Source organism: Neodiprion lecontei, chromosome 2 (assembly GCF_021901455.1).
Source record: "Neodiprion lecontei isolate iyNeoLeco1 chromosome 2, iyNeoLeco1.1, whole genome shotgun sequence".
Taxonomy (NCBI): domain Eukaryota; kingdom Metazoa; phylum Arthropoda; class Insecta; order Hymenoptera; family Diprionidae; genus Neodiprion; species Neodiprion lecontei.
The window spans coordinates 15,890,595-15,916,578 of NC_060261.1; the positions used below are offsets into that span (position 1 = coordinate 15,890,595).

Genomic DNA, 25,984 nt, shown 5'->3' on the forward strand with positions numbered 1-25,984 from the left:
ATTTACAAAGATTTAGCAATAATAATAAAAATAAAAATAATAACTACAGTATGATTGTTTCGTCACTTTCTCAGATGTCGCAGCCACGCTGCTAATTCATGCTCGAGGTTATTTCTTTACAAGTCGCTATAATTAATGTTTTCACTTCATATAATAAGCGAAAAATATCATTTATCGATGGATCGATTGAAGAATTGTATGTCTTGAAATTAAAAACAAGTTAAATGTTGACTGGTTTTTGCCTAATTAAGGAAATAATAAGTCATCATGATTATTTCAAAGTTTGACCATAAGTTCGATCATCGTGTTGTTGATGTAAGAAGTAATAACATCGTCGATAACCGAAAGTGCAAACAATTTGTATCTGAATATACACATAGATTCTTATTTTTGAAAAAATTTGTTTCAATTCGAAACGAAGAATCGTCTCCTATCCTGACTGCTATAACTTTGTCCAAGTTTCAAGAAGTGCGGTTTTTAAGAGATTTGAATTATTAGAAACTCGTTTTTTAATATACATATTCTGGTTATTGAATAATTGCTATTCAAAATCGGGTATTCGGTTAAGGGTCAAAATTAACAACAATTACGTTGAATCGCATCAGGCTGATAGGTTAAAAGTCACACCTTGAAATACGGAACGATAAAATTTAGACTTAATCGCTATTTCGTAACTTCGGAATCGTCCGGATTGCGGTAAAGTGTAAATTTCCACTTTGAAATATAGCAAAGTAGTTCTAAACTCGCAGAATAAACGTTCAAAAACTCCTAGGGGGTGAAAATTTTGCCATTACTCTAATCAACCTCAAAAAAATCCCTTCAATTTTTTTTAACCATTCCGAGCTTTGACTTTAGTGGGTTTCAGATCCATTTTTCGAAGTGATAGAATTCATAAGATTAGGAATCGTGAAGTTGAAGCAAGAAAAGAAATGATGACCATATTTAATAACTTCAACCACTCTTTAGATCCACAGGATAGCAACCAAGAAGAGGGAAATTTCAGCGGAAACTTCGTGCTGAGTTCTTTTTCTTCAAACATTCTGATCATGTATAAAATATTCATTAAATTACATAAAAATCTTCAAATTCTCCATTGCAATTCTTCCAAAAATATGTACAGTAGATTTACAAAAACTTAAAATGAAAAAATTGCACCAAAGCTTCAAAATTCTGGAATCTGCAGATCAAAAATTCCGAAACTCCAAATCTTAATATCCATACATAAATATGTATGCAAAATGCAATTTGCTGAGTTTCGCTTTAGCGAAATATAATCCTTTCTCAAATCTTCGTGTTTTTTCATCTCTCGGGATTTTGAGCTACTTGCATTACAATATTGCAAACTTTGAATGATCTGAACCTACAAGTATCGATTAAATGAAATCATTGTATCGTTTGAAACCTTCAAGATTCAAAACTACCCCAACGCATTTCACAAAACGTTTAATATTATACCTGGAACGGAATAGGGCATAGTTTGTGCCTGCGGTGCCCAGTATGCAGGACTGATGGCGGGATAGTGTGCGTGGGATCCGAAATGAGCCCCGCTGTACTGTTTTCTGCTCTTCATCGCCATCGGACCTTAGGAAGAATTAATTCTCATATCACGAAGTAAGGAATTCGCCGTTAGACAGCTTCAAATTTTCCTAGGACGATTTCCTCTTTCTTTCACTCTCTATCACACCATCCGCACTTGGCAGTTCGTATAATATAATGTTTGCTCACGCAGCGAATAGTTGCCAAACGCGATTATTTATCGCCTCCCTCTAATCCGGCGCATCCAGCCACCTGTTCCACCGTCGGGCAGGAAATTCGCCCAATAAACTAGTCGGAACTCGTTTGAATTTTCATTTTTTTTTTGAATGTTGTTTTTTAATCTTTTTTAGTGCAACGTGGAAAAGCGAGAATATAATCAATGAATGAAACAAGACAGAGACGCGAACGTTGATGCGATTGAATAGTTTAGGTTGGACGATAAAAAAGAAACATACTGTTATTTACTTATTTTTCTTATTTCGAGCCATTGACTTGAACTTGAATGTCAGAAAACTATTTTCAATCTTGATCACGAGCAGCGAGTCGAGTACATAGAATTTTTCTGCATCAGTGACGACGCCGACTGAAATGCATGCGCGGACTCCAGCTGCGTTCAACTAATTGCACGCTCGCGTTAACAATCCCGTATAACAGTTAAATTGTAGGTATATACACATTATGCAATAACCGAACCGCCCCGTAGTTGCGTAAGAATCGCCAATAATAGCCACGGTCGTATTTTCTTATAGTTTCCCTCTCCTGTATTTCATTATTCACTACCTTTTTTATTTACTTCATCTTTTCGTCGAACAATACACAACACCGGTATTTACACTGCACAGTTATAAAAAAAAGTCGAAGGATTTTAAAGAGTGATCGAAATCATAAGAAAACCTTCAACAAAAACACAGGAACATGGATAAAATTATTACGCACTTTTAAGGGAAAAAAAGAACGCGCGCTTTGAATAAACGGAACGCGCAGAGTCAGTCGGACGCATGTCACCGCACTTTGATTTTCGGTTTTTAACGGAGCCACGCGGCTCGCGGCTTCACTGTTCAAAAATCAGATGGAACTGAGAACCCAGGGGGAGGGGGAGAATTTTTCCGCTCTCAGCTTGCGGAAGAAGCGCCCTGGACAACGCGCGACACGGTCTACAGGGAGTCGCTCAACAAGTGCTACTATCTCTGAGCGGCAAGTCTGAAAGAGTCGAGGCGACAGGCGATCGCAGCGCTCTACGGCCGATTCGAGAGACGTCGACAGCTGATCCCGACAATGAACACGTGACTGATGCTCCGTGAATCAGTAGCTCACGCCTCGTGGAGCAATTGTTCCAGAAAAGGGGCGGTGGAAGGAAGGGGCGAGTCTAGGATCTAAGAGTGTCAACATTGACATAATGAAGCGCGAAACTTGGATGTAAAGTTTATGTTGCTTCTGTTGTGATTTAGAAACGATTCTGCTTAACTTGCAGACGATATTCCTTTCAAGAGAATGACCAATCGAAAAACAATTCATTTGTGATTACAAGATGGTCGCACGTTGAGTAATCGTAGAATTTATGGATTTGTTAGATGGGATGATTTTTCTAAAAATTGAAAAGCAGAAGAATTTATAAAATTATCAACGACAGATCGGATAACGATTCTCCGTTTCAGATAGATACAATCTGGCTGTAACTTTCGTAAATTGTTGTGATTGTACTATGCAATTATGTAACTAATTTATTTAAAACGCTATTTTTTACAATCTTTCAAAATGATTGGTATCATTGAATATTGGGTTTTCTAAGATTTAATAGTTATTTATTTCAATCAAAAAATAGCAATTCCGAATTAACTGATGTGATCGAAAAGTTATCAAACTGGACTTGGAAAAAATAGGTTTTCCCAATCAATTAAGTACAATTGTGAAATAAGATCAATCGAATTGATCAAAATTTTAATCATTTTGAAGTGACATTTGAAATTAGTAATGTCATCTGACAATGAGGTCTGTATTATCATTTGGCCGTGTATTTATTTGTATTTTTAGGAAAATTATAACTTACGAATATATCGAATCCGAAAATATCGAATGTGCGGCTATCTCGTAATGAAATCGACAAGTAGTATAGAATTTCCATTTTCACTTTGCCTCGACTATTCGACAACAGAATTATTCGTTCTCTGAATATTTTTTTTTCGTAAATGATTGTCTAGATCCAAATACGAAACGGATACAGAATATCCGGATCAATATAGAAACTGCTGAAACGCACAGGATTGTAAAAATGTTCCTTGACGTTTTTCCAAAGCTGTACACGAATTTTCATGAATGAGCCTATTTTGTTTATCTTGTTGACACCTCGACCTTCAAAAAATCCCAAGCTTGATGTTCAGTTTTCAACAGGATTGAATTGGTTATTTTCTTCTTCATTCCTCGTTTGATGCAGGTACTTTTTTCATAAATGTACATTAATCTTCGATAGTAGAACGACGTTAAAACCGTACAAGTATTTTCTCGTAAACGATTCGCTCAGAGTTGAAGAACCATGGACGCAAACAAAGTTGTTGAAGACTAGACATGAATATGTCGTTATAAACCGGAGCCAAAATAACCAGCGAAACAAAAAGCCTACGTAATATATTTTCGGCGGCGGATCGAAGGTCGTTTGTTATGCAGCATATTTTCTTTCCTTCAAAGAAGCAAAGTAGGAATTTGTGAAGGAGAATTAGAAGAGGGAGGGCTTTGAAATTTCGTTGTGGACGTCGACAACGGTTAGGAAAAAAGATAAGGAAAAAAGAGACGCATAAATAAGCTTTTCACGAGGCTTGAATAACCAGCGTGACGAGTCCGCGTTTGTGGCGACGAGAACTGCAGAAACGCATATAAGCGTCATTCACTCGGCTTATACCGTTACACACACTCATTTGTATGCGACTTCAGGCCTGTTTTCGGCCCGCCTTTTTCCTGCCTACGTCCGAAACGACTTTCGACGACTAGCACTAACCCACTGCCCACATTATTTCATGCGTCCGCCATTGACGGGTGATTCTTTCCACATTTGTTTCGCTAAGCTTAACCGGTGAATGCATTTTTTGATTCCTTACGATACCTCATTCGCAGTCAAAACATGTTTGAATCAATTTCTCCAACATTTGTGCTCCCAGAAGTCTGGATAAATTAGTATATTATGTAACAAGGAGGCAAAACACGATTCTTTATATAACAAGAGTATGTTGCGCGTTTTTTCACGAAGCACGATATTGAGGTTAGGGCCGCGTAATGTCAGATTTGTTCGCAACAGCGCATGCGCACAGTACAGAACCACTTCTAGCTTTAACTTCTAGGACTGAAAAGTGGTATTTTCTGTATTCCACGTATGGGTATTCGCAGACTCACTCAATCGTCATTGAAAGGGTCACCTACTTTGTGTACGGAAAACAGGTATAAAAAACGCGTAAAACATGCTCGCATTATATAAAAGTTTTTTCACAATGAAAAATATTCCTGAACCGACTATGTAACGGATCTTTGAACAAACAATAGTGATATTAATTTGGAAATTATACTAATTAATATTCAGTCCACCGAGTATTCAATTTTCTTTATGAAATTGCCGTTTGGAATTTTTCATGGTTTTTAAGTCATAGTGAAGGGATGCTTACAAGCATTTTTTTTAAATTTTAGCACCAAAAATCTTGAACAATTGAGATCCAGGTTTCTCTTTATATTATCGCGAATCATTTGAAATACTAGTTTTGAGACGAAATATCGACAAAAATCGTAACATCCATTTAGAATTTAGTCGTGATTAATTTCTCGCTCACCGTGGATTCAATGTTCTCGAAAAAAATCACATTTAGAATTGAAAAATTCATGACATGAAAGTAAAATTTAGAAAAAATTCTAGTATTTTTAAGAGGTTACTCACCCATCTGTCTTAAATAAAATCCCACAGGAGTTCATATTACAACGAATAATATTTATTAATGAATAATAGGCTTTTACATTTCTTCACATTAGGCGTCCCATTAGGAACTGAAGCTGGCTAGTGTCAACCGTAGAAAGTTGGTTATTTAGAGAGGACATCTCGTACACATATGTGTCTAACTTGTCCATCGGACCTGAACCAAACTATTTTGCATTCAGGGTATAAAAAAATGGTGAGAATGAAATTATTGTAAAAAAAACGAAAGAATGAAATATCGTCAAGTTATTCAGGAATGATCCAAATATTATTTATGTGGATAGTTCGGCTATATGATACGCATCTAAGTGTATGTGAATGCCTATATTTCTGAGATAAGCTGCTTATTTGTTCGGGCAGCTATTAGCAGCTATAACAATACGCGGCGGCTGAAGCATGGCCGCCAAGCGTCTCCTTCGAGTGCCTAACAATTAAGTCGAGTATACAATGAACGGAAAATAATGACTCATTAAAGTTCCGAACGGTATATTTAGTGTGTATGCAGTAAAGGTATTTAGGAAAATAACGGCGGCATCGGCTTCTCGAGTTTATACGTGAGAATATCGATTCGCACACTATCGGATTGCTTACAAGTAGGTAAGTACGTTATATAAATGTCATAATTATGCGAGTTAAGAACTCCTAGTTTAATAATGTTTTCGTGCACGCGAAATTCCGCGAGAAGCGACATTATGAAAACATTTCAATTATACCTCGCGCTTCAATTTTACGAGCGTATAATGTGATGGCCGAATTATAATACAATCACGTGACCTACTCTCTCTGCTGTACGAATAAAAAAAATTATCCAGAATTCCTTCTTCTTATTTTTTTTTTTTTTTTTCTGTGAGGGGATAAACATAAAGTACACTTTGGGAAATTTCTACATGCAAGCGATCAGCTAGAATGAAGCCCGCTATAATCCTATGGGAATTGGGTTTCAGTGAAATCGTTTGGATTTTTTTATGTGCTACAGATCTTGGCATTGTGAAAAAAAGTCTCCGTGGGCGCGACCCTCCGCTATGAATAGTTTCAGCGCTAAAAAAATGTTCATCCTATATCCAGTATTCCTTTGTGCAAGAAAAACAAAACAAAAAATTATTATTTCTTGTAAATAAAACTTAAGGACGTAACCGCACATTCCAACTTTGAGTCTGTGGACTCGTCTTCTCCTCCAACTCCAATGATCTTACCTGTAGATAACGTCACCTGGTGGGATCCGGTGCAAATAGATGTTTTCAGTTCTTCGATGGAAAAATGGATATTTTAGATTGTACAAAAAGGTCACTGTTTTTCAAATAAAATCTCCGTGAATTTGTTTTAAGTGACGTTTTTTACTATATATACGAGTATAAGCAATAAGTAATAAGTATGTACAAGATTATTGCGGTGATCTTTCAGATACTGTAGGAAAAAAATGTGAAACTTAATCGTAATTCATTTTTGGGCAAAAGTTGCGGATTACACTTTTGGAACATAAAAACGCGTAATGTTTCGTAATTTTGGCATTATGGTTTTGAAAATGGTGTGAATTCGTTTTTTATATTATCTTTTTCTATGAAGAGTCAAAACACTCTGTTCAGCATGCAGTATTGTATGAAAAATTGCTACAATGTATCTAAATTGAAATTGCAGCTACAACGTTGTCGGAAAATTTATGCAAAATCGTAGTTTCATACGTGTAATATTGTTTCAATGTTTCGGAATTTCAATATTTCAGAAATGTTCAACAGAATAATTACAGCAATGTTGCAAGTAGGTGTACAGGAGCAGACTTCAAAATGTTCTGTAACGTGTCCGAAGTATTTCTAGCCTTTTGAAATTTTGTTGCTGCGATGTTTCTGCAAATTATTAACGCAACGTATCTGAAACATCCCAAACCCTGTAAAGTAACGCAAACTGCAGTGTTTTCGGATATATTTCAAAGTTTGTAGAGTTACGCAGATCCAATGTTTCTGCAATATTGCATAGGTACAGTGTGTAAAACCCACAATTTGTGGACGAAGAACCGAATAGTCTTGGTACCAGCAAAACCGTATTATAATACCCCAACTTACGCTATTACCGGAGTGTTCATAATCTTGGTAAAACAAACAGCTGGGCGTGGGTAAGGTAAACAGATAAATATTGAGGGTAAGTATGACGTAGCACCGGAGCACGGACTCCAGTATGACAGGCCAGCTTTTATCTAGAAAGGTTGATAATAAATCGGGCAGATGGACTCTAGCCTTCTTCATTTCTTCCTCCTCCTTATCCTCCTTCTCCCTCTCTCCATCTTCTTCTTCTTCTTCTTCTTCCTGCTCTTTTTCACTTCTCTTCTCCTATCTCCTCGTTCTTTCCTTGCGCATATCTGGTGCTACAGGCATTTGATCGTGTTTATCTTTTCGGCGGGCAGCTGAACACATTTCACGTCTACAGCCTTTCGACAAATGTCGCAGACACACTGAGTGCAGCTCGTGTAATTCCTTTCAGTTCCATCCTGCTATCATCTTCGAAGAAGACGATGACACGCTGTCTGTCTGCCTGCACCGTTTTTTCCGTCAACCTGTCCCTCTTCGTCTACTTACTCTTATTTCTCTCTTTTCAAACCCATTTACCGTTCCGTTATTCAATCCTCCGTGGAGACGTGACTAATTGGTAAACGGCAACAAACAACGGAAGTAAAAACTGATGTCGCACTGCCGCTTTGTTGACCGATTAATTTGACAGAGATCATTGACGATGCATACTGGGCAAAGATACACGTGACTAAAAAGCATGAGTAGTAGGTACTGATCAAAAATCATTTTCACTATAGCTCGCCAAGAACAAGAACACTTCGAAGATCTTTTTCGTTCTTACAATCGGAAGCACAGGTATAATGGCAATCGACTGCTGAACCTCAAAGACGTGTTATCAGAGTCCGAAACAAAGGCTGGCGGGTGTATTTGATTTGAATAGTTTATGGACTTCGTCTCAGTCGTTCTCTGGTATCAGACACGGGAATCGATATTATTTCAAACCCGACGTCTCCGGGTTCTTATTCTCAAACCAAATGTCCCTTCCTCCCGTATTCTTGCCCGGACCCCGCATCTTGTTGATGAATAACGAATGGCGATTTAACCATCAGAGGTCATCGCACCGCTGATGTTTTATGGATGTTTGAGGGTCCATTTGCGAGAGAAAAACAGAGCAAGAGAGAGATGATAAATTATTCATACTCGGGGATATTCATCCATTCTTCCTCTGCTCGCATTATCAGTACCTAAACAGGTTATCCGGAGTTCACGATACCTATTTCAAATTCACAGACTCGAAGTTGGGGCGGCGATTTCTTAACAAGCAGACCGTATTGGTCCGTATTTCGTGAGGCTCACAATTATACTGCGTACATTGGTTCTAACTGCGAATAGTATCGGAAAAAAACCAGAATTCATCAAGTGGTCAATTGTGGTCGATAAAAGGATTCAGCATTAGGCATTCTTAATTTCTTTTCGGAACGTCGCTTGATTACAGAAACACATTTTGAAACGGTGAGAGAAAATCAATACAAATGACCGTAAAAGCAACGGATGAACAGCATCACTGATAGAATTTAACCCACCAGATGGTGCAAAACATATTTCATTCACGCTTCGTTGATAACTATGTTTTCTCAATTGTGCAGGCTTGAACTTATCGCGTTACGCCTTTGACGTAAGTCGTAACTGTTAAGTGAACAACAAGAACTCGGCGAGCCTGCCAAAAGTACCAAATTTTTTACTCATCACTGGTGAGTACTCGTCAATCATTGTGAATCATTCGCTGGTAAGGTGACAAATGAAAAGATTACATCTAAAGATCACGTTTTCACATAGTCGTCAAAAATTCCACTAGAATGGAGGCTTTCTTCTATCGCGCTTAATGTCCAAAACATTGTTTTCTAAATTTATCCTAACCTCGCGAATGGCGGCATGGATGTGAAGTGATTTCCCAAATCACATTGTTTCCAATTAACACCCGACCTTGGCTACTCTTCAACGGAAGTATAAGGTTACATCGGTTACACTATACGAGGTACAGCATGTGTTCCGACATGCTCTGATGGAGTGTAATTTTATTTTTAGATCACTATCACCCGAGTCATTCTATCTATCAGTGCCTCTGGCATTGGGCCAGTGATTCTTACAAGCAGATAGAATTTATCACCGGTTTTCGCCATCTGTAACTCGCCTTTCGGGTTCACCGAGGAGACCAATTGTTTTTCATCTGTCTCACTCAGAGCCATTTTCAAGATCACGTAAGTGGTAATAATAATTTATCGTCCACACGTTCCATTAATTGCTACCATTGCGAGTCTTTCTCAGGTTGACGATCAGTGAGTCTCGGTTTTTGGCGCCTTTGTGTCTAACGGTCGAGTTTGTTGAACACATTGACGCTATACCGTCCGAGATGAAGAAGGATCCTAAATGGAAACGCAAGATGTTGTCTGCTGTCAAATTGCACGGGCTTGTATCAGGTGAACCCTTAATCCCGGGCAGCAATACGAAAGTAGATTTTTGATCCTGTGAACACGAGTTCCAGGATGAAGGTGTTAAAATATCAAGAACTTCGGAGGGGCGTGGAGGTTTGGAAATAGCAAGGATAAAACGAGCTTTAGGAACAGCTTAGGGATTATTTGGGGGCAACGTTTCTCCGCGGCAGTTTCGAAATTAGTGCCAAAAGTTATGGTCGGAAGTTGAGGGAGAAAGAAAGAGAGACAAAGGGAGTTTATACAGTCTCCAGGTGTTTGAAACAACTAGGAAACACCGGGGAGAGTCCCGGGAATTCATGCAGTAAGGCTTATCCCATTTCCGCGTCAACCAACAAGACCACTTTTGTCCTCAGACCGTGCACATGTATACATCGCACACATTATAAGTCACGTGTCGATCGAAACACGAAGACGTTGAGGGCAGCCAGCCAGTTCGTGTTACAGCTTGCTACGGCGCCTGTTGTTAGGTCGTTACACAGGAAGTTTGTATACATATACACGCGACCTCTGACCGGACCTAAGCAAACTGAATTCAGGTACACGATGCCATTTGTAGCTTCGATATACCCGTCAGAATGTCAATTTCCGCTCTAAATTTATCACAACTCAGTCCGAAATTTCCGAAACGATACTTTCTTTTCACTCGAAAGCTTTCCTCTTCAGGCATTCAAAGTGGTTTCACACAGTTTCGCCGTGGTTTCGTTAATAGGTCTGCAAAGGTCTTCTAAAACTTGTAAGACTTCATTCTTTCGTTCTGTTTGGTACCCATTTCAGGTACTCTTATTTCTATAACTTCAAGGACTATTTACACTGTGGGTAAAGTCGACGGTCTTCTCAGACTGATCATGATTGTACTATTCTAAGATCTTTTATTTGAAGTACCATATAATGGGTTGATAACGGCGAACCGGTTTGGCGATTTTTTTTTTTTTTTCTAACCAGCGGATGACGTTCAACTATTGAAACTTTGGTCGTATGTAAACAATCACCCTACTCTGGATCACTTGAGACTTGAAACTTGACCTGAGACTTTGGAAACGTTTTGCCGAAAGAATTTGTATCCAGTAACCCGAAATAGTTACCGTTCTCTGTTTGTTGAAAGTTACAGAACAGAACGTGGAAAGGTAACTCAGCCTGGAAAGTTAAGGCAGGAACATAACCTAAAACGAAGAGCGCTGCAGCCCGAGTGAAAAATGAATATTTACCCTCTGGAGCTGGAGAGGATCTTGGCACAGCTTGATGCATTGCAGGCGAAAAATACGAGTTGCATCGCAAGTGGCTGATACCGTGTCTCGAGAGGAAGGGATAACGCAACTTTTGGAAGACCCGATTGTGACGGACGAAATGGCGAAGCGTACGTAACCTGGTTTAATTATAGCGATATCCAGGCGTCGATGGCGCCGACGTTACCCGAAGGGAAATCGCCAGGGTGACCCGGGGTTAGGGGATATTTAAAGCCCGTTGTAATCGAGCTTTTTAAACGATAGATACGACGTAAAAACGGTAGAGAAGGAAAACGAACCGTTTTACACGACAGAAATTTTACACACCAACAATTTTTCCTTTTATTCCACTACGTTTAAACAACCCTGCAGTTCGAAAGACGACGATTGCTGCTAAGAGTTCATCATTCCATTCAGGAGACCTCGATTTTGATTTCTTTCATTGTTTCCGGAGAATTTTTGAGCTTTCGATCATTGATGCGAGAACACAAGCTTGTACCTACTAGATTTGGAAAAATAAATTGCGATTAATTTTTTATGTCGTGGTAGCAACAAATCAGACATTTGGAATAAAGGTGACATATGATAATGAAAATGGAAAGGATCTCTTTAAAGATAAGGATATTTCACGAACGGAAGCAATTAAAGTTTCATAATGTGTTATCAAAGAGGAATGAAACAGGAAATGAGGCACTTCCGATTGGAAGGCCTTGTTTTTGTAACCTTAGAACGAGGTTCATTACATTACAATCAATACTGAAAGGAGTTTCCGGAATGCCTGAGGAAGTCAAGGGATCTCGTGGTGAGAAGAGCCGATTGACGACTCTCGTTCGTTCCGTTCCGTTTAGTTCAGCTTTTTCTATTCTTACCAAGCAGAGCCAATTACTCGGCCCCGGTGTAGTAGTCTCCTATTATTGCGGGACAATCGACTGGCAATAGATCGATTCGTTTGCCGAAGAGGATGGAAGATGTGAAAAAAGAAGAAGATGGAAAAGAAAGAGGGGAAATGTTTCCGAAGAGGGGCGATGCTGCTCTGGACGGCTGCCAAATATTTGGGCTATTACGTCGGGTGGAAGCCGCCCGCTTCGCTCGACTCTTTGCGCAGGCCTGAATTTAAGACACTGCATCTGGTGGGTCTGGTAATGAACCGAAATAGCGTAAAAGGGCCTATGAGCTATCAGCTCGGTGCAACGTCACGTCAGAAGCTGATCTCTGTGCTCAGCTTGGTCAGATTACGGAGACTTTAAGCTCTGCTTAATCGTTCTCACAGGCCGCGCGATTAGTCACCGACCCCGGAACTCAATTTACAATTCATTCACCCTAATCGACCGTTGAATTCAGAGATCAGAATTAAACGATCCTTTTCCTTTGCCACCGTCAAATCAGATACTCAAAAAAAAAAAAATACTTATGATAATCGGAATGTAGTGTTAGATTTTATTTCGATGATGTTGACTATATAACGGCACCGACAACAAACTGGATTTGATACTTAATTCTGAACAGTAACAGACGATTTTCTATCCAAATAGGGACAATTGATTGGAAAGCTGCTTAGTGGTCTGAAAATCTTACCTGTTTTCGTGGAAGCTTAACTTACAAAAAGTGTTGAAATAAAAAGCAACGGAAGAAGGATTCAGAGGTTTAAATAAAGCTGATTAAAGTAAGTTTGCTGAAAACGACATTTCCTTGGTACTTCTAAAACGTCCAGCTTCTAGCTTCAAATTTCATGAAATGCAAGAGCTTATTTGGCTTGTAATGGAATCATTTATTCTGGAATCGTATTGATCGAAGAGTAATAGTTTTTCAGTGAAGCATGAGTTTACACCATGTAATATTTCACAATGTGATGTACCGTGCATTTTTAATCGACTCGACAGGTAAGAAAAATCAAATTTATGCCGCACGATTTTTGAATAACTCGTTTAAAAACAAAACCAGCCTCAGCAAATCAAAATTAGACAAATTGGAAAATGCAATGATGTGATCAATCTGAAACTCTGAATAACCGGCCTTTGTGGGTTGAAATTTGTTATTTTCTATTCATTTCTACGTCAAAGGAACACTGTTCTAATGAAATTCAAGTTCATTATCTCAAGGCACACTTTTTGAATCCAATTTGCATGATAAAATCTTACAAGGAGAGTAACATGCCTCCGTAGCGCAGATGTGGCGGAAAATTTTTATGGTATTTTCTCCAGCATGATGTCATGAAAACATGTAGCCTATTATGTCTCATTCAAACCCTTATTCCGTCTCTGCATATCAACTTGCGTTGAGCGACATATTTAGCAATTTATCAGTTTTCATTGTTTTTCCAGAACTCATTTCTGTCAGTTGCCCTTATGATTTTCAGTAATTCAAACGTCATCATTTGCCAAAAAGAATCTGCATCGACGCATTGAGCGATATAATATAACCATAATATAATCATTAATCATTCATGAGATTGAAGTAGACATGATGTAACGGGCTGCATGTTTTAGCTGAAGTAGAAACCTTCAAATGTTTGAACCATATCCATATTCCGAAGGTATGAATACTCTCCTTGTTGGCTTCAACACATTTGTTGGCTCAATCAAAGACATGAAGAGAAAACCAAGTACCCCAATTCTAACACAACCGATTGCATGAAGAACGGTCGAGTTGATTAACAACGAGGGCGATCCACTCAATTCGCAGTGTTACCGAACGTGCGTCGGAGTATCGCTGATCAAAATTCAATAACCTCGGTATCGATGTGACGGGAATCAACACTGTCCGTCCCTTTGCCGGGAGCGGCGGCTGCTGGAGCTTGATCTCCAGGTTCCAGGGTAAACTAACCGAGGGATGGCGGTGTGTTTGCAGTGGGTCGACGTATCGACGGCAGGTAGGATATATCGTGACCTCTGTCTACAGTGATCATGATCGGTAAACGTATCACCATAATCCCATACCTACATTCGCAATTCTACCCTCCGAAAAGGACTTCTGCATTGGAACCAGCAGCATGACTTCCAGTTTACTCCCTTCATCCAATCTTCAGACCCCGGATCAATCAGTTCAGTTCAGCGCTGAAGATACTTCATTATTCGCGAATTGCCGATACTTATTGTACACTGATCAAATTCTTGCACACCGCAAAAAAAGCATTATACAATGATTCTTCAACCAAAATGTAGTACCGACACTGACAAGAGAACCAATGTCGATTTTAAAATTTATCATCTGACGTGGTTTCAAGTCTTGTGATCAAGTCACGATCAGCTTGTGCTTTCCGATATCATCAAAATTGATACGTCATCTATTAGAAGATAAGCTTACAGATTGTCTCTACAGATCGTTCCAACTAACCGCGACTTTGACGAACCCGAAAGCGAAGCTGAACCACATTGGCAGCAAGATTCTACCTACCGGGAATGAATTCGTGGGAAATAAAGAGGTGCTTTCGCCAAATTGAGAAGCGTTTTACGCGCACTGGTCGTAAGATCGATTCTCATCAGGACAATGGCGCTTCCCGTCGTTGGGCTGCAATTTCGTCAGGAAACTGATTGGTATAGATGATGTGCTGTGGGCGGTATAAAGGATCGATCTAGTTCCCTTGCTGCTATAGCTGTAAATCTTTGCCCTCTGTTTTCCTTCGCTCTCGTTCGATCGCTCCATTTAATAGCCGGTGCTTAGGCGGTGACCATAAAAGCGCGATATTTCTTCATCTACATTGAAAATGATTTCTAACATGGAACCCAAGATGACGAGGCAGTTAGTTGAGTCGGTGTTTGCAATATCAACGACCTCCTCAAAAAAAAAAAAAAAAAAAAAACACCACTGATTTTATATTTTTCTTCCATACTTCTTCGTTAGTAAAACTTTCTCTACAGTTTGACCAGTGATCAATTTTTAGATTATACAAAAATCATGACTAAATTTAGCGAGTGATTTCTTCCACGATTTAAATGGCGTTCGAAAGATGCGTCAAGCGAAAAAAAAGTAGTCTTTGAAAATGAACTCCGGTCGAATTAGAACAGGGATAAAGTGTAAAAGAACTTGGAAGAATTTATTCTAAATCAATCGTCTCTCCCTTCTGGCCATTCGTCGGCTGTGAATTCATTGCACCCGGCTCGCCAAGAAAACAGAAAAGATTCTGCAACTGCTTCGGATGCCCCTGATTCTAAAGCGACGGCAAACTTATTTTTGGAACTATTTCCGAACTGACAAAGAATGGAAATTTAGATATTTTCGACTACTTTGGTGTTCGAGACTGATTCAAATCAAATTCCCTAATCATTACAACGACTCCTATAATGTGTTTTTGAATTTGACCTCCGGTTAAACTTTTTTATCTGATTGATTTTTGAAATTGCAGTTTACTCTTGGAAGTTTCTGAAACAGTATCGAAGATCACGAATGAATCGAAAAGCTTGAAAGATAATTTGAGATGTTAAATTTATCCAACAAATCTTATAGCAGATTTTAATTGTAGAATAAACGGTTATAAATTAGCGGGACGGTTAAATTTTTTAGACAGAGAAAAAGCGTTGGAATTGGTATCGCGTTTCTTTCAATGACTTCTTCTTTGGTAACGGAGATTTATAAGATCTATAAATTGACGAGATTCTCGCCGTGTAACCCAGCTGTCGTTCATGTTTATTTACAACGATTATCAACATTTTTCGCCCGCCGGAAATGCGCTGTTTTGCTTATCTCCCCCACGCGAGCGCTACACCTCAGGTCGTTTAGAATTAGCACCAGCTGTACAGTAAACAGTACCCGTTCTTGCCCTCGTAAAATCTCAAATCTTTCGCTGCAAGAACTCTCTCTCTATGTACGTATATACGTACGTATGTATATAAAGAGCCTCGTGGGTGAGGTAAAGAAAACTTTTTTACAACACCTCAGGCGTCAAGTTTCAAAAATCTTCACCGAATTTAAAACGACCCTCCTAGGTTAAGAGGCAACCTTTTTTCTTTTACTTTTTTTTTTTTTTTGAGCATTTTGAGAATTTTTGTGAATTTCCGGCTGAAAGTTAATTATAATCTTGATGGAGAGTTTTTCTTCTTCTAATGCGGTGAAAAGCCTTCAAGGTTTTTCTTGAGTATAATGAAAAACTCGAAATGATTTTGTGAATCTAATACGCTCAAATAGTTTTGCAATCAGTGAATTTCGAATTGTAATTCAGCAACAATCAAAAAATCTGAGAATGCTAGAAAACCATTTCAGCCGACTCAAAATATTTTTTTAGGAAAAACTTGAAAAGGCTCTTTGGCTAATTTCACTTTGAATTTGACTTAAAAAAATCCTGCTATATTTTTTAGATTTCATCAAGGTCCGACATTTTGTTTTCATATATACTGCACTGTATAATTATGCAAGTTGTTTCATTGTTTTTAACTTTTGTTTAGATATATTTGCACACTTTGTCACGATTGTGACTGAAAATTAGTTAAAATTTCTTTTTTAAAATCAAGAAACAGCTGAGTTTATAATTCTGATTATTTTGTGTAATTTCAAGATATTTCGGCAAGTACTAAATTTAAGGTAACGAACGTTGATTTCAGAATGAATATTCAATATTAAACAGGAACGGGAAGTTTCGCTTGTTGTAAATTGTCTTCAAAGCGGAGAACCGCTTATCGATTGAGCATCTTCATCTTTGAAATACTGTGAGGCTTCGCATCGTCGTTTCGATTCTGATTTTCCGAAGGGGCGAAGTGCTTCTAATCAGAGTCTTTGCAATACGCGCGTGCCACCAATCTTGGTAAACTTTAATAGGATTTCCCAATTAGAAAGTGTTTCCGCACACTTCCTGTGCGCGACTGTGGATCCCTAGTTTGGAGAGAGGGGCATTTCCGCGCACACAGAATTTCCGGCATCAGGTACGGGCGCAGACGAGTTCGGCTTCGAAACGAACTCGCCGGCTCTGGCAATGCGCCGATTGATTTCTCTACAGTATTAATTATATTTAACACGTTTAACGGAACGTGATTCCACTTTGAAATCAGCTGCACGCGTGGTTCGGCGACTGAACTCTGTTACAGGGAACCTCGTGATCGGCCAATAAATCGAAATTATCGAATCAACTTTCTCGCTGCTGTGGCACAATTGAATGGAAAGCATCGTTCATTTTCCCCTGTACTGCTTGATTTATCAGTCTCTAGAGCCGACTCGCTATTACTAATCAATTATTTATTGCTGAACTGTCGTTACGATTAATTGATTCCTGAGAATCAGAAATCTGATGTTACATTAACGAGTTCAAATTATTGTTTCAACTTTTGTTTTTTTTTTTCATCGATTTTTATTCAAATATCAAGTTTCACGAACCGAGCTCAATTCCTCGTTTCGATTTTAGCTCACCAGCAGCGCCGCTGTCGGAAATGCCTGGTACTTAAAACAGACAATGGCTGCTAGCAATTTTTAGGTTATGTTCTGTCTTTTATGAGCTTTTTCATGGTTCTCAGACATTTGGGTACTCTTTGATAGTATTTCAAGGCGAAAACAAGGAAACCTAAGCCTGAGCTAACCTAATTTCTGCTCCAGACAAGGTAAACCAGTAAACTTGCATTGATGTTCTGCACTGAGCACTTAATAACGAATTTCGGATCCTGAAAACGTTAGAAAAAATAAAATTGTGAAACCGGATAGTATCTGTGGGAGTGGTCGCAACGGTTGGGAGGTCGTCACTTAGCGAGAGCTTGCGCTGTCAGCCAAAATAAACAGAATGTCACGCGTATAAATAAAGCTTTCGTTTCCCCGCGCCCCTCGACCCCTGACGAAGCCCGCATCGCCTCGCGTTCCGGTCATCCTAGCAGACGACGACGACGATGATGGGCGTAAAATGTGCACCGCACCAACAGCCACAGACACCTAGTTGACTCCGTCTTATCAGCCTTCCCCATCTATAAACGCTATTAAAGAAACGTTTTCAGCCCGTGAGTTTCTCGCTCGTGCGTCATTCGTTGAAATAATTCATGCGATGACCGATTTCTAGCAACGCGTTACCGTCTTTCCTTAGTTTCGCTCAGCGGAGAAGGAGATAAGTAGGAGCCAATATGGCGGCAAGGGAACAGCTGATCGCTTCAACAAAATTTTGCTAATGTTAAGCTACAGAAAACTTCGTACAAGACATCGTACTTTTATTTAGCCACATTGAGTTGACTGACGGTGGAAAAAAGTAAAGTAAAGACAGTTTGAAATTGAATACGATACGTAATTGATATATTTTCCTACCACAGGCTGCGTTTCGATGTCCAATGTTCGTCGGTTTTAACGCATCAATGAAATGCTCGACAAGAATCAGAAGAGGATCTTCTGTCGCAACTGAATCCAACCAACTTATGAGGACTAGGTATCGGAAAATTTCGAACGATGTCGCTTTTTTTTTGTAGTCTGTTACTCCAATTTTTTCCAAATATTTCGGCGTGAGAAAAACTAAAAAATTTATAAAATTGAGCTCAGGGCGACTAGGAAGGTTTTGATGGCTGAAAATGTAGTAAGAATTGAATTCGGCTTTATAAATTACTGAAAAAACATACGAAAATTTTGCTGTTTCTAAGTTGTTTGTCACATTTTTGTCGATAAAATAAACGGTATACGTGAAAAAAATAGAAAAAAAAAATTACTAATACTGCAAGATATTGAGAGTTGAAGACAACCGTGCGTTCAGGTGTAGTGCATATTTACACACGTGTTTCTCTTAACAACGTTTGTCATTAGTTTTGTCACAACAACTCAAAAACGCTTTAGGATATCGCTTTGATTTAAAAGAAAGAATAAAAATATCAATTTTCTCTACAAAGAGAACCAACGTTTATGCACACATTAATTTACTATTGTTGTTATTACAAAAAATGTCATTAATTTTTTCACGTTTTTCAAATTTCAGCCGCAATTTGTTTAATTTTCACGTTTTTTCAAAATATTCTCGTTCAGTCTACAGAGGAACATCCCACAAAGAGAATGGCTCTTGGAAGTTACCGAAAACTGTAACTGTTCACTCGGAATCGCTGCCATAAGGGAGCAACGCATAAGAGGCATGGTTGTCTTTCCCCATTTTTATTCACCCATCTTAAATGTTAATATTTTTAAACTGTAATCACAGAATTTAATAGCCAAAACTCCAATAAAAGCGTGTTAAAAAATAAAAAGTGTGTATTTTGATTCTGATCTTCACCAATGCCCCTTAAATCTTATCCAGTTTTCGGCATATTTTCGCTGCCTAGTCACCTTAAGCTAACCCCACCCTTCTGAACTTGACGATGCCTAATGAAACGTAGTATAAAGTAACAATCGAGACCAATTGCGGGTGAATCGAAACTCGATTAAACATAACGTGACCTAGCCTCACCCAACGAATGGGTTTCCTTTCGTTGTCGTGGATACAGGCAGAACGGAACAGACATCCTTCCCTTCCTGAGCCCAATACTCAAGTCTCCCTTAGCTCCTCCTTCGACTACGCAATCTAGACAGCTCTCTCGATTGAGCCAATTAATTAGTGAGTAATGAACTTGCTTTGAACTGCATTCTCTGGTGAATTTCCTCCTCAAACGATCCTGTGTATGCTTCGACGCCCACGCCACCGATACGTCGTCACGGTGTTTCCTGACTAGATTCCTAACCAATTTCAATCTCACCTCCCGCTTCTCGTAGTGAACAGAATAAAAAAGAATTAATTGAAGTTACGTAGTTTCAAAATTGGTAGCATTCACTGTGCTAAAATGTCGATAATTAGGCATAAAACGATTCGGCGTGAAAAAGACTCCAGGAAACAGTTTTCGACTTTTTGCATTACCGTCGATCATTCAAATTGAATCATTTTCATCGCGGTAGTAATTCCTGAAATGTAAATGAAAATACGTCTTATACGGTAAACCCAAAGGTAACTCACCGTTTCTGTTCTCACTGTCAGCGGGTTTCATCTGGATCGGATGATGCATCTGCAACAAGAAAGGATAAAGATTTTTCGTCACGGTCAATCAATTGGATGTCAATATCGTGATGGAAACCAGAGTTGGATTCCTGCGCGAACGTCTAAATAAATTTAACCGTAATAAATAATTTAACGGAATGATAAATGTAACAGAAATTTTTTCGTTTAATTTCGTTCATTGTTTGCTCTTGAACATCGACGATCGTGCACGGAATTCAAAATGAAACGGCAAAGGAACCAGCGTAACGAAGAGCGGCAAGCGGCACGCCAACGGTTCACAAGATTTATCACAAAGTTCTCAGTCACATCACTGCCTTCGGCGTTAATTTACTCGGGACTTAAGCCCATCTGGACGATATCCAAAACCAAAGATCGGATATTCCTCGACATTGAGCGGTTAATTAAAAGCCCGCTAAACGGCGTCAAAGCGACTTTCAGTCAATTCCCAGCCACCCGAGCCTAATTCAGTGATCTGGAAGTTCAGAACACCAGACTTAGACACTTAGGTCACGTGACTGAACCGAGCAGCGTTAATTACTCCATCACTCCTCATTAGCATCACGTCCATCATTCACGTTACGTTACGTTGACGACGTCCAAACAGTCCTCCACGTCTCTTCCGATTCCCTCTCAGGTCCTTCATGGCATGCACCCACTTCATCCTGACAATCAAGCCCGTAGACAGTAGCCTTCATCGGGTATCCCGACCGATTCAAAAACAGTTCTCAAGAAACTCGTGTTCCTGAATTCCAATTCCAGAAGACGCTTGAACTTCGGTTTAACCTCGCGGCTATATCGGGAGCTTTGACCACTTTTTTGAAGACCTTGAGCATATCCGTGAACAGTAGAATCAATCCCATGCAGGGATAAAAAGGATTTTATTATATCCCTGGATATCTGCAGTGTAACCCTGACGCCCTTAGGGTACCCATGAGGGGTGAGTGATGGTTCGACGGTATTGAGGGTGAGATTGATTGACGTGACGTATCATTTACACCACCTGCAAGGATAAAACGCGAGAGTCCCGGAGGAGCCGTAAACGGTATTGCGGAAAGTAATGTGTATACCTTATCGGTTTACTTTGTTCATTCGTTCGAGTTATGATACACGATAAAATTGAATCGGGCTCCTGTGTTTTCTTACTCTTACCTCGAGGTTTAATCGCAATTGCGAAACCTAAAGGTTTAAACCCGAAGTGCAACAACGATACTCAGTCTAATGTAATTGGATTTACTCTGTTTTACCATTTCCTATAAAATATTAGTCACTCAGACCTAGACCTATGAATGGATAAACGAATTTTTAATCTTTTTTGTTATTACGTAATATCAGGAGATAGAGGCATAGCGAGAAATGGATAATGTACGATTTTCCCGTAATTCAAATGCCGTGGGAATGCTTCTAGCAATTAACGGAATGCAAATTAACGGTCGAGACTCGTCAACTCGAAAATTTCAAGTATTTCAGTTACAAACTATCCGCCTGATTGTGAGATAATTATTGAGGCGATTTTCATACGCGTGAAACGTTCGTCAGGAATTTTTGAAAGCTCGGAAAACTCCGGACAAAAGTAAAACGAAATAGAAACAAGCCGTACGAATAGTATTCTACCAGACAAACTAATTAAATAACTAACAATAAAAGTACCATCAAGTATTATCAAAATCTTTTGTCGTTAATACGCTCTTTCGTTCTTTTTTTTTGATGAACCAGTTAGTTTTTTTTTTTTTATCGCATTGCTTTATTCGTTTCATTATACAGAAATCTGTATAAAAGTTTTTTATAAACGTCGGTTACGATTCATCATATGTTCAAACTACGTCGATGTCCTTAAAATTTTTTTTTTTTTGACAAACGCGTACGTTCAGATAAGAAAACCAAACAAAAAGCAGGTCACGGAATTTTCATGATAAAATTTATCACCGATGCAAAGGTGAGAAATTTGAGTGTTTGGATGATTTATATATTCAAAGTTCAGGTTTGCTCAGCGTCTGCGAAAATAATATGTTTAAAAAAAAAGAAAAAAAAAAAAAAAAAAATGGTCTTTGGCTTGACTTTCAATTTCAGTTTTTCCTTTTGTTTGTTCTTTTATTTTTTAATTCGTTTAGACCAGATTTCGAAACGTTTTATCGAGCTGCGATTCTGCACCGTCTTTCTTCCGCCCCGTTTTTCGTTACGCTCCTGTGAACGTGTCCGACATATGAAACGAAGAGTTGAATTACGAGATGCCCGTGCGTCGCATGCGCGACATGAAATTCATATAAGTGCAAATTACGAAGTTGTTTTGACTTTCGTAACGCAAACGATTGTGCAAAACAATTCTATGAATACGTAAGCCGAAGCTTCGGTTTATCCTGAATTTCACCACGGCGACGGCATGAAACTTGTTTAAACATGTATTGCAGATAAAAGTGTGATGAATTTTTTTTTTCCCTTTATGTTGTACCGCGCGAAAAGTATTTTTCTAAATTTTCTAATATTCGACTCAGTGGTCCTATTTTTTCCTTTATACATCCATTTTAGTATCCAGTATGATTAGACGTTTTTTTTTTTTGTTTTTTACCAATTCGGTGGGATGAATTTGCCGTGTGATTAATATCCGCGAATTTAACGCACGAATTTTCCTGGCCGTTTGTTGACAGATTACTGCTAAATGGAATGCGTTTGTTAGTTATTCAGTGGGTCGGAATGATGTGCATTTTCATTTCCATTCGTCACGACAATGATGCAATTCAACGCCACTGCTCGCTTATGTAATTATAATTATAATTTGCCGCTCTAACCCCGACGCAATTCCGTTTAATTCCCGAATCGTGAAACATGATTCGATATTTCCAATCTCGTTGCGTCGCGAATGAGAATTTTTCTATGGTAAAGGAAAGAGATACTAATCGTAGGAAGTAAAAAAAATCTGCTAAAAAAACAGTTTGAAAAGTAAAAAGTATTTTAATTATGAAGATGAGGCTGACGATGTTTGCGGAAAGATCGTGAACTTGAATGATATCGAAGGAAAATGATCGTTGATTGAATCTCGCTTATCAACAAAATTACTTTAGATCAGTACGATTAATTTTTTTTTTTTCACCTTTATAAGATGCGTTTGAATGATTAACTCGGTACGAATTTTCTACTACGATGGGATTTTTCGGTATTAAAGATCGATGAAAATCGGAAGAACTTTAGACAAAGAATCGAAGAAGAGTTACGGTGGCAAATGACGGTAAACGTACATTAATTTTTCTCTGCATCAAAACGGGAAAAAATTTCAGTCGCCGTCAAATAAAGAATACCTGTGATATTCTACGATGTTTAAAAGAAAAATCGTCTCGACGATATTACGCCGATTCGTTTTACTGCTTCAGCCGTGTTTTACAATCACGTTTAAACGAACGTTTTTAGCCGTATACACTTTCGATCAGAACTAGATGAAAACCGTTGTAAGCGAAATATGAAATTGAAAGCGGTTCGGCAACAAAACGCGTTTCGGCCATAAAGCGAGGTACAAATAAACGGCGAGAGCAGGAATTCAACCCCCAGAGTATCACTCGAATTACAATCTTCGTTACGCCGGGAATTTGAAACGTAGAAATCCGCTGCATAAATGATCAGGGCAGCCACTCGCAGCCACATAAATAACTGAGTCGATAATCCGCGGCTCAAAATTACGAGCCTATAGGCAGGCAGGCAATGTTGGCCCGCCAAATTAGCTGACCAGAAATGGCATAACGTCGAAACGACGTAACCAATGAACTCTCCGATTACCAAAGTGGATCGACTAATTTTCAATCCAACAAATCACCGCCTCGATGTTGATAACGCGAAACTGAACGATATCGAGACTGTAGAAATTGTACGATATAAATCTAGTGAAAATCCATCGTTGAAAATTTGACGTATAATCTACGAATTTGAATTTCAATCAACAAGTTACACTTCGTCAGAGTTTCCCGGAATTTTTTCTGAATAGTCACCATTGACAAAAATTGTCAGAGATTTTCAAATATTCTCATAGAAATTCTTATTTCATTGCTTTTAAAAAAAATTTACCTGCAAAGTGAAATCTGCTACATTGGCTCGTCAAAGTTTCAATTCGAACCAGAATATGTGCCCTTCGTATATATACATACATATGTATATCGTATCAGTAAAAAAGAAACTCTGTCAGCGTAGTCACTTATTATATTTAACGTCTGACTGTAATGAAATACGCAAATAAGAGGTATAGTACAGTAAACGATGATGTCTTATTTCATGACCTCGAATTACTCTCTCTGCTAGTGTAACTCTGATTTGAAACAAGTGTGGTCGAAAAAAATCGATCAAAATCATCATTCGAAGGAGAATTCAACCCGGTTAATTGTTTCTCTGGTATGCCGTAACTTGCAAATAAAAGACAATGTATATTCGCAGAATGGACGGAATTAAGCTAACTAACAATTATAACCACAAAATTCACATTATCAATTGCTAGTTTGAGACATTTTTACAATTGACACACGATCACCAAGTTACAGGTTAAAAAAATTTTTTTTTTAATCAATTCGAATATACATTGTATGTCAAATAGAGATTATTTATTCAATACCTATAACTCAATAACTAATATCTGACCTACAGTGATAGGATTTTTACACAAAATATGTCAAATAAATGACTGATAATTAATACACTTGTCTTTGGGTCGCAATTTATACGATTATTCCCTTTTTTTTAAATTATATTCCTTGATGCCTTTAATTTATATACGAAATGTAAATTTTCTCTGCTATTCATATTATTAAGGAACGTTTCGTCGTTCATCAATTTGGCCACAGCGGTGGGACGGATTTAAATCAATGAACCATTTTCCTCGTGAAATACGCCTAAAGCCGTTTTTCGTCATCAAGTTTCTTAGCTTTCGGCATTTTCAACTTTTTATAAATATATATATACAAGAAATATTTCGTTGTTCGTTTCACGCGAATCCCAAAGCCTCGATCACGTTATCGTAACAATTCATACTACGGAAAAATCGTTATTTCGCGTTTTTGAAAATCTTTGAAATTCGGTAAATCTGAATAAAACCAAAACGTACTCATATTTCGCAATCTTGCTTCCTTCAAAATCATCGTAAGGGTGAGAAAATGTTGTTTTCTTTTTTTTTTTTTTTGTTGTTTTTTCCAATGTTTCGATATAACAACGTTACCGACTTAAACCTCGTCAGTCTCGGTGGTTCTTAATATGAATAAACAATGCTTCGATACACCCTCTGTGGATCCAGGTGCACGCGGTGCATAAGCCGTTGCATTATTACCTCCGGGGGTTTGCACAGTGATTAGCTAACCGCTGAGAGGTTACGTGAACTCGAATTGCTGCTGCGTGCTCCTCTCTGTTATTCGACTCCCTCTCTTTCTCTCGCACGCACTCTATATTTTTCCCCCTCTCTCTCTCTCTCTCTCTCTCTCTCTCTCACTTGTTATAACCGAAGACCATTGCTACACGAACAGCTTACGTCACCTCGTCACCTTGCGTAACTCCATCGAGGATTAATTCAAACGTTAAGCATCGGTAGGTCACAATCCAAGGACGGGTTTTTTACTTTAGAGACGAAATTAAACTCGAGTCACTTTCAATTTGTATAGGCAATTAAATTTTGTTCAAGCAGACGGTTATTCCATTCACGCAAATGCGGTATAATGATAATAATAATTATTATTATTTTCGTCGTTGTCGTTGTTGCTGTTTTTGTCGTTATATTATTAAGGTGTGATACCGACTTGTAATTTTTTATCGGCTCAAATGCTTCGTCAATTATTTAAAAACGACACCCAAATGTCCGTATATATATCTACGAGAGGGACAAATTGTAAACGGTACAAAAAAGTTGATTCTTCGAATGA

The 25,984-nt window shown here is 38.5% G+C and overlaps 1 protein-coding gene across 11 annotated transcripts in view; it reads right to left on the reverse strand.

Annotated features, from left to right (window-relative positions):
• Positions 1-25,984, reverse strand: part of LOC107217046 (CUGBP Elav-like family member 2) — a 373,474-nt gene that overhangs the window by 70,967 nt on the left and 276,523 nt on the right. For all 11 annotated transcript variants that reach the window (XM_046730072.1, XM_046730073.1, XM_046730081.1 and 8 more), the window contains exon 5: positions 20,064-20,112. In XM_046730072.1, coding sequence (XP_046586028.1) covers positions 20,064-20,112 — 49 coding nt within the window. The remainder of the gene's footprint in view (positions 1-20,063; positions 20,113-25,984) is intronic.